Source organism: Quercus suber, unplaced genomic scaffold, assembly GCF_002906115.3.
Source record: "Quercus suber isolate HL8 unplaced genomic scaffold, Cork oak 2.0 scaffold_8, whole genome shotgun sequence".
Classification (NCBI taxonomy): Eukaryota; Viridiplantae; Streptophyta; class Magnoliopsida; order Fagales; family Fagaceae; genus Quercus; species Quercus suber.
Window position 1 is genome coordinate 1,196,303 of NW_027069474.1, and position 10,439 is coordinate 1,206,741.

Consider the following 10,439-nt stretch of genomic DNA (forward strand, 5'->3'; position numbering starts at 1 on the left):
TGACATGGTTTTGGGGTCGTTTTTGTATAGCGAGAACAAAAACTTGCCCTCCCGCAATCCGTTCGTGAAAGCTGCCACCAGTATCTTGTCGTCGGCTTCGTCAATTGAGAGGGCCTCCTTATTGAAGCGGGTTATGTAAGATCTTAGCGTCTCGTCTTCTCTCTGCCTGATGCTCATCAAACACGCTGTGGACTTCTTGTACCTGTGTCCCCCTATGAAGTGTGAGGTGAACTGAGCGCTTAGTTCTTTGAAAGTGCTGATGGAATTCGGGGTCAGTCGACTGAACCAAATCCTCGCGGAACCCTTCAGCGTAGTTGGGAAGGCCCTGCACATGATTTCGTTCGGTACCCCCTGTAGGTGCATCAGGGTTTTGAAAGTTTCCAGGTGATCAAGAGGATCCTTCATCCCGTCATAGCTATCTATATTTGGCATGCGAAACTTGTGGGGTAGGGGGAAGGAATTCACGGCGGTAGTGAAGGGTGAATCGGTACGATTGACCAGATCGTCAAGGTCGCTTGAGACTCGCCCCTTGAGGGCGTTCATCATGACCTCCATTTATTCCCTCATTGCCTGCATCTCGGCGGCGATATGTGGTGGAGTCGCATCCGTGAGGGATGGCATGCTCACATGCTGCCTCTCCGGCCTGCTTAGGGCGTGGCTGCCCTCAGGTCTCTCCTGATTCCTGTTTGGAGCGCTAGTCCCTTCCTGATCTTCCGGTTGGCCATTTTGTGCTGCATTCTTCTGGCCCAGCTGTTCTTCCAAGTCGAGGTTCCGTTTGGTGAGACGCTCCACGGCGGCACCGAGAGTCTGAACTTGTCTCTCGAGGGCAGTCGTGGGTGGTTCCTCTCCTTGTCCGTCATTAGTAGTTGCCATTGAGCGAGTGAGTACCATGCAACCTTTTAGTCCGGGAAACGATAATGTGGCTTAATCACTTAAAAGCGTTTCCCACAGACGGCGCCAACTGATAATGCTGAAAATATCAACAGTGAGTTGCACAATGCTCGTACCCTCGAAACGCCACCTGCACAGAGAAAAGAGGACCTAACAGAGAGCACCGGTGTGGTGCCGGCCAAATACCCTCCGAAGGTCAAGTTAGAAAGTATGCTCACGGCTCTAGAGTGCTAGAGAGGGTTAATTATGCGTACCTTGGCTTGTGAGGGTATTGGGGTTTTTATAGTGGCTTGAGGTTGACATCCCTTCCTTGGCGTGGAAGTCTTTTCCTTATAGGACTCTTCTTGTAGAATCCAAAACGTGATGAATAAGTCTCCTTCTTATGCGGAAGATTTTTACCAAGTATACAAGATTTCCAGAGTCCTACTAGCACAAGGACTCTATTTGGGCTTTTATGAGAATGAGTCAAAATATCCCTCATTAGGGGCTCAGCAGGCCCATGGATAACTAGCCCACCATTCTTCACCCCGTCCATATCCGGCCCGTTAACATCAGGTCCGTCCACAGGGAGCCCGTGCAAATGATGGATCCGTTTATTCGGGCTCAAGAGATACTTTTCCCCTTTCAGTGATCATGACTGATGGTGATAGCTCGATGCCGAGGAGTTTATATACTATATATAGCTCATCCAAGTAAAATAAAATAAAATTAAATTAAAATTGTTATTGTCCAATGATCCAATGTTTACGATACTTTTTATTTTTTATAATAGGACAAAGTTTAGTTACAAAATTAGTTGTACCTAGACTACAACCTTACTCAATGTCATTAAAAACCATTTTTTTGCTAAACTGTCTAATAAAACCATTTACACTTTACAATAGAATTCTCTATCATACAAATGTTGTGCGGAAACGCAATCTAATAGCAAGCACACATAATTATCTTCTATTTGTAGATAATATTATAGATTAATGGACTCACTGATTTTGAATGTGATCATGACTGATGGTGATAGCTCGATGCCGAGGAGTTTATATACTATATATAGCTCATCCAAGTAAAATAATATAAAATAAAATAAAAATTGTTATTGTCCAATGATCTAATGTTTACAATACTTTTTATTTTTAATAATAGGACAAAGTTTAGTTACAAAATTAGTTGTACCTAGACTACAACCTTACTCAATATCATTAACATCACAACATATTTCAAAAATCTAATCATTATTGCATGTTCTTTACACTTCTAATATACATGTCAAATTTTGTGTCAATCAATCGAATATATTATTTACTATATAATCTATAAAATTATATTTTATGCATAGTTTTAAATTAAAAAAAAAAAAAAAACTTGCAATTTAAACAATTTATTGATAGTATTGTTATTGATCTTTAATTTTTTTAAAAATTTTACATGCATGGAGGAATATGAAGAAAATGTAATTTAATAGTAGATTTGTCAAAATTTATCTCCAATAAAAAAATATTACTCGATATTGAGTAATGTTGTAATTTTAAGTTATAACCAATTTTATAAACTAAACTTTGTTTATAAATCTTTAGCTACGTTTAAGTGAGGCAGATGTCATGTGAAAACTTTTCATAGGTAATGATTTGATATATTCCAAAATTAGTGTGACTTTCTCTATGTTATATATGTCACTCCTTTTAAGGACGCCATGATAGCTGGATTTGGCTCCTTCAATCCAACATGGCGTTGTGCGTTAATTATGGCAGTAGCTGGTGGCAACTAAACTTGCTACCATCTATCATTACAATTTTCCCCCCTCCTTTTTTATCATTCGAAATAAAGTGCAAGCTAAAAATTTCAATACTCTATGCTTACATACTTAGGAAAGAACTCTTTTGGGGTCATGAGGAATCCTGATTTTATCAGACAAAGCATGACAAATAAAAGATGTAGAATATTGTAACAAATAGTTAACTATAGAAGATTACAACATAAGTAGTCCATCTACAATAGCATGACCCTCGTCACAATTTGTCAAACCAACCCCAAAAAAACAAAACTCATATCATATGGTGCAAAATATGATTTTAGTTGCAGTAATGGTGTAAATATACATGGAATTGTCATTAATTAGAATAATAGACATAAAGGTAAAAGTCTTTTTTTTGGGAGGAGAGAAAGGTAAAAGTCATTTAATTACAATAAAATAAATGATATGCTTATAACATTTTTACAACAAATCATAAGTAGTAGGTTGTTATTGGTTGTTATTATTGGAGCAAAAAAGTAATTTTAGTGTTAGGTTCAAATTTGAACCAGTAATAACTAACCGCTTATAATTTGTTGTGAAAATATTGTAAAAATGTTATGGACGTAGCACATCTCTTACAATAATTATTGGCATGGACTTTTGATGAAAGCCAAACAAATAGCACATTTATCACATCACAATCACCTTTCATCTAAATAAGGACAAGGCTTTAAATTAGATGCCAATATTATTTATTTTGATTATCATTTTGAATAAATACAAACCCATAACTTGTTGCAGTGAAAGATGGCAAATGGTGGAAAATAAATTAAAGTGATATTAGAAGAAGGTTTATGTGAAAGACTGCAAGTAATTATTCACCATTCACAACTTCANGTAGGGGGAAGGAATTCACGGCAGCAGTGAAGGGTGAATCGGTACGATTGACCAGATCGTCAAGGTCACTTGAGACTCGCCCCTTGAGGGCGTTCATCATGACCTCCATTTGTTCCCTCATTGCCTGCATCTCGGCGGCGATATGTGGTGGAGTCGCATCCGTGAGGGATGGCATGCTCACGTGCTGCCTCTCCGGCCTGCTTGGGGCGTGGCTGCCCTCAGGTCTCTCCTGATTCCTGTTTGGAGCGCTAGTCCCTTCCTGATCTTCCGGTTGGCCATTTGGTGCTGCATCCTTCTGGCGCAGCTGTTCTTCCAAGTCGAGGTTCCGTTTGGTGAGACGCTCCACGGCGGCACCGAGAGTCTGAACTTGTCTCTCGAGGGCAGTCGTGGGTGGTTCCTCTCCTTGTACGTCATTAGTAGTTGCCATTGAGCGAGTGAGTACCATGCAACCCTTTAGTCCGGGAAACAATAATGTGGCTTAATCACTTAAAAGCGTTTCCCACAGACGGCGCCAACTGATGATGCCGAAAATATCAACAGTGAGTTGCACAATGCTCGTACCCCGAAACGCACCTGCACAGAGAAAAGAGGACCTAACAGAGAGCACCGGTGTGGGCCGCCAAATACCCTCCGAAGGTCAAGTTAGAAAGTATGCTTACAGCTCTAGAGTGCTAGAGAGGGTTAATATGCGTACCTTGGCTTGTGAGGGTATTGGGTTTTATAGTGGCTTGAGGTTGACATCCCTTCCTTGGCGGGAAGTCTTTTCCTTATAGGACTCTTCTTGTAGAATCCAAGTGATGAATAAGTCTCCTTCTTATGCGGAAGATTTTTACCAATATACAGATTTCCAGAGTCCTACTAGCGCAAGGACTCTATTTGGGCTTTATGAGAATGAGTCAAAATATCCTCATTAGGGGCTCAGCAGGCCCATGGATAACCAGCCCACCATTCTTCACCCCGTCCATATCCGGCCGTTACATCAGGTCCGTCCACAGGGGCCCGTGCAAATGATGGATCCGTTATTTGGGCTTAAGAGATACTTTTCCCCTTTCAGTTATCTTTTATGTTTGTTAAATTTAATGTGTGGACTTCTGTTAATGATGTGTCTTTTTGTTCACTACATGTTCTCTGGCAAGATGGACCAATCACAATGCACTTATTTCTATGCTGAAGGAGGTACGACTAGTATACCATGCCATTTTTTGTCATCATCAGATCAAGATACAATGATACGCTCTATTACTTTCTTGTGCCTTTTCATATTTTTTGGTTAGGAAAAACAACAACTATCAGTCTTTTTCAGATGTTCGTGAAGCATAGTAATTTGACTTACGCCATTACACCTTTGTTATTAGTGAAAACTCATTTGTTGAAATGGATTTGAAAAAACTCTTCCTGCTATAGTAGCGTTATGCTTGTTGCACAAAAAAATTGATAAGTTGTTGATGTAGCATTCTTGATATAATGTAGTGTAGTAAATATTTTTACAATAATAGCAACAAGTCAACAAGAATAATGGTTGCTGTTGTTATCATCAATCATTTTGATTGTGCCAGCCAAAACATCAGGATTCTACATTAGTTATATGTTTATAGTATTTTCTTATTGGTCCATTTGTATTATCATTAAATATGATGTGTGTGTGTGTGTTGTTGTTGTTGTTACAAAATTCCATGCTTGTTTTTATATCTTCTGCTCTGTTGGAATTATCTTTCTAATGTACCCTGTACACTGAAGGTTTTTCTACTATTGTCATATGAGAAAGTAGATTCAAGAACAGTTCTAGAAATTTCTCTTAGAAATATCTGCATATGGCTCAAGAGATTGTCAATTTGTTGACAACGAATTCGTGGTTCTTAAAAAAATGGAAGTTCACACCTCTATTCTTGGTGTGATGTTGCTTTAACTAGCTTGGTATCCCTAGCTAATTTTGCACATCAAGAATAGTCTGTTGACTAATACTCTGATAGTGAACCTCATACCTAAAAAGACTTATTACTGATACAGGTCTAATGTATTGGAGACTCATTTTCTTGATTTTGGTCTCCATCGAACTTCAAGACACACAAAAAAAAAAAAAAAAAAAAAAACTAAAACTTCATCTGTGGGGGATATCTCCTGTCCGAAGAGGTTGTAATCCTCTGACGCAATATTATAAATCAATTGAATGTGTGAAAGGCCAAATGAACTTCCGAGGACTCCACCTAATCAAGATGAGCTTTGAAATACTATGGAACGATAAGGATGGAGAAATATCTAAGGGGAAAGCTGCTACCACCGTATTTAATGCACTGTAGCAATTTTTCTGGCCGCATTTATGGAGAGAAGACCCTGAACAGTGCATCCTAACCTACCGCCACTCACACAGAGCCAAAAGAAGATGCCTGACGTGATATGTACTTAAGCAAACTCATGGATGAGGAACAAGTGGACGATGGAGATGAGGAGAAGGGTGACTATATAAAGGAAGGAAGCCCTTAACAAGGGGGAGAGGAAGAAAAAAGAGAGCTTGATTGTAACCCTAAGATTTATGTTCATCAGATAAATAATAGTGTGCTCTTCGATTTTCAGATTTCACGTGTAAACTCATTTTGGCTTGTGTTTGAACGTTGTGATCCATTATTATCAATCCCATACTTAACCTAGCTCTTTTACCCATACTCTACAAATTAATTGTTTTTGGGTTTGGGCCACAAATACCAACCCACATCATCCATTCTAAATGTTTTTTAAAGTTTTAATGACTGATTTTATGGCTCTTGAGTACTTAACAGTACTAGTGCAATTCATCTATGTGATTTAAGAAAGTGGATGTACCTCATTAGAGAATTCATATTCTAATGAGGACTTGTAGTTTTATCTTTTTATTTTGTGTGTGCAATGAAATTTGTAAGTATTAACAATTATTTTTTAGAATGGAAAAGTATCCAACCGAAGAACTTAATTTCTTGATCTTTCATGAAAGGACTCTATACCCATCTTAGCTCTTGCAAGCAACTCTTTTTATAACATTGGTGAAAATTCTTTTAGAAAAAGAGAAATAAAATTATCTTGCAACCTCATTTATGCTGAAGAGTTAAATGTTGATTCTTCTGAATACTAGGTAAGCTCAGTTATATGCCCCCAAATGGTATTTATGTTTAGGAAGTAAGTGTATTAGAAATCTAGTTGTGGTGCTGGGTGTGTAGATAGTTTGCCATTTCAGTAATTTAATTTTAAATACCTATGGGTTCATTATCTTAGTATCGTTGAAGTATAACTCTGTCATCTGTTAAGATGCTTGAAATGTAGAAAATACCCTTGCCTAGCATGATATGAAACATGTTTAAACTACTTTTTTCAGGAGTGGTGATGGATAATTATCTACAATTCGCATGAGAAGTGGTCATGTAACAAAAGACTTTAGGTTAATGATATGAGTGATTTCTAATTCTATACAAAAGCTGATGCTTCAATTTTATGACATGCAATTATCAAGTTTGTAGGAGTTGCTTTGGCATAACAAATCCTAAGCATTTAATAGAGTCCAAATCTTTTGTTCCACTCTTCCTATTCCACAAATAAAAACATACCATATGTCTATCTATTTTATTAAATGCTAAATTTATGCCTTCTATTATTTTAATTGCCTAAATATGATGGCTTATTTATTTATTTATTTTATGAAATTGAAATAACAGAAGGTATAAATTTAGCATTTGATAAAATAGATGAAATGTGACATGTTTTTATTTGTGGAGTATATAGTGGATTAGGAAGAGTGGAACAAAAGATTTGGACTCCATGTGATACAGGTTAGTTTTAAAACGTATACCATTAAATGCTTGTGCAGGTTGTTCCATCCATGTTGGCATGTATTTCTAAAGAGTAAATTATGGTAGCTAGATGGGGAGCTGATGGTGTAATTGTTGGTGGAGTGCTAAGGTGAAGCTGTTGATTTGCAAAATCCTTCAAGAAAGGTTTGAAGGAATTGGAAATTTTCACAAAATTCCTATAATCTGCACTTGATTGAGAAAAACTTTTATGGGATAAAATCAAGCTTGTGGTAATTCTTGTTGTCAACTTTGATGTGCATTAGAATCAAATAAGAATACATTTTGTTTAACATTGTGACAAATGTTGACAACTTAAAAAATTTTCCATTTTTTTGAGCAATGAGTAGATTTTTTTCCCTTGTTGTTTCTCAAACCGCCAAGAGCCATCAATCTTGGTTCCCATATTAGGCAACCTAGTAAGCGCAAAAGGTCAGTCATATAGCCATACATTTAATTTGTGATCATCTCAAAGACTTGCTACCAATTATACGAGATTATCAACTCAAAACTCACTTATTAAAAAAAAAACTAATTAAGGAAATAGGAATAGAAATCATCTGTTACATATCTTGTGTTTTACATTTATCCTCTACTAGTCACAATTTATCATGTGTTTAAGTGGCTAAGGAACAAAATAAAACAAAACCAATACAACCAAAAAAAAAAAAAAAAAAAAGAGGTAAAAAAAAAATGTTTTGTAATACATACTGCCAATGTCTAAATGTAAAACAATAATACTAAAAAAAACTTCACAAAAATAAAAAATTCCCTGTTGCAACTTTAAATGTTGGAAAATTTTCTTTATCCAATAAACTCAAATAGATCTCTACTAATCTGTTGAATTAATTTGACTAATACATCTTGCTGGTGTCAAATATAAAACAATAATACTAAAATAAACTTCAGCAAAAAAAAAAAAAAAAAAAAAACTCTATTTTTTAAATGTAGGAAAATTTTCTTCATCAAAAAAACTTAGATAAATATCTACTAAACTGCCGACTTAATCTAGCTAAAACCTTTACATATTTTTTCTTATAACACCTATTCTTCAAATCAACAAGTTCAAAATCTGAATGAAAGGGGAAAATTTCCATTGGCCTCGTCCACATATTGCTCATTTTCGAATTTCCGCTTCTAAAGTCATAGTGTATCATGTCGGTATCGTCTTTCATCAGCATAATATCAGAACTTTGGAAAGCAATTGGATAACAAGTACTAAGTTTTGCAGGTTCAATACTCACAGTTTGTTTCTTACTCCATACTTCATGATTTTCCATCATCCATACTTGTATATCACATCCTTTCTTGCAAAGCATCCCAACACGCCCTTGGTACTCAACAAGTTTCATGGGATCGAAATAATTTTCCTTGCATAATGGAAAAGGTAGATCAAATGTTGCCCATTTATTGGAATCGACATGAAAAACAAACACCATATTGTTGTTAGTTAGCCAATAAAGAGAGCCAGAAGCAGATACAACTGGGTCAAATCCCAACCACTCATCTTTGGGCAACATTACTACATCTTTCAACTTTTTCCATGCCCACGCTTTTGAATCAAAAATCTCACAAAAAAGAAAAGAATACTTCATAGACTTATAGGTCATAATTGTACGCAGGGAGTGTGTTGAAAATCTGATGATCTTATAGTGCAAAGGATTTGACTTGAGCACAACCATTGCACATCTTTCGGTGAAATACCGAGTTCTAGGATTTGGTATCTTCCTCCACTGTTTAGTACTGGGCTTGCAAACATAATATTTTTGATTTCTAAAACTATAATCATCCACGCACAGAAGAAGACCTTGTTTAGTGGCAGCTATAATGGAGACCAGACCAGGTATGAAGTCGAGCGAGAGTTTAGATTTAGGATCCGATTCATTGATGGATACAAACTTGTTGATGGGTTTGCTCCATTCTAAACTTCGAATGAAAAAACCATCAATTGTTTTGGTTCTTTCACAACGTGACTGTATGAAACTTGAGTCATACGTTATCAAGTTCCAATCCTTTGAAACAAGTCTGCACCGCCCAATATCTCCTAATGTTATCCGGCTCAAAATCTCAAAGATCATATCCGTAGGAAGAGTAGTAGACTCCTCCTCCTTTTTCTTTGTCTTGCGTGTAACCATGGAGCATAGATTTCTAAACCAAGAAAAAACCAAGAGGCAGACTGAGAAAAAAGAAGGCTTTGACATGTTTAGGTTGTGACAAATACGTATGAAAAGTTATTTAAACAGAAGAAGAAGCAGCAGCGAACGTGAGAAAGTTCAGCCGTTTGGTATTAACAAGAACAAGAAAGAGAAGAACAGGTTTCAGTATGGCTTTGCTGCTCCTATTTGAGATTTTACGGAATAGAAAGATGACACCAATGACAGAGTAGGGTTTGGTGCTTATTTATAGGAGTGTGTGGTCGGTGCTGAACAATTAGAAGAGTTTTAGTTGAAAGTAAATTATCCTAGCATAGTTGAACTGTAATAGAAATAGGACTATGAAATAATAATTAAATTGAACTTAAGTCTAATAGAAATAGGACTATGAAATATGAAATAATAATTAAATTGAACTTTTTAGGTCGGTGCTAAACAATTAGTAGATTTTTTTTTTTTTAAATGAAAAATTATTAGAGTTTTAGTTGAAAGTAAATTATCATAATTCATAACATAACAATATATATTAGCTTAGCTACCGTTTTAATTTTTTTTTTAAAAAAAATCGAATTCTATTAGGAATAGGACTACGAAATATTATAGGAATAGCAACATTAATTTTGATATCGCAAACCTTTCCCCAACAGGACAAACCTGCACATGGCAGTGCAGACTTGTTTTCCAAATAGACAAACCTTTCCCCATCTCGGATGTTATCCCAATGGCCAATTAGCTCCTCTTGGATTTTGTCAAGGCCAACTCATAGAAATCGCATACTCCTCCAAATGTGGAGGAGATTGGGTTCTATACATGGTCTCCTCCACCCTCCCCTCCCATTGTTAAAATTAATTTTGGTGGTGCAGTTTTTAAAGAGATTGGTGAAGCAGGGCTTGGGGTAATTATCCCTAATTTACAGGGATGTAATCAGAATTCAAACTTAGGAGAGCTGAATTTCTT

General features: G+C 36.5%; 1 protein-coding gene across 1 annotated transcript; it reads right to left on the bottom strand.

Annotated features, from left to right (window-relative positions):
• Positions 1-8,294: 8,294 nt before the first annotated feature.
• Positions 8,295-9,464, bottom strand: LOC136068649 (F-box protein At5g49610-like). Its single transcript, XM_065776071.1, has one exon. It carries the CDS (start codon positions 9,462-9,464, stop codon positions 8,295-8,297), a length of 1,170 nt encoding a protein of 389 aa, XP_065632143.1.
• Positions 9,465-10,439: the final 975 nt, after the last annotated feature.

What these genes read in the sequence shown, in the direction of transcription:
- LOC136068649 (XM_065776071.1), bottom strand. Translation starts at nt 9,464, where the DNA reads ATGGTTACACGCAAGACAAAGAAAAAGGAGGAGGAGTCTACTACTCTT.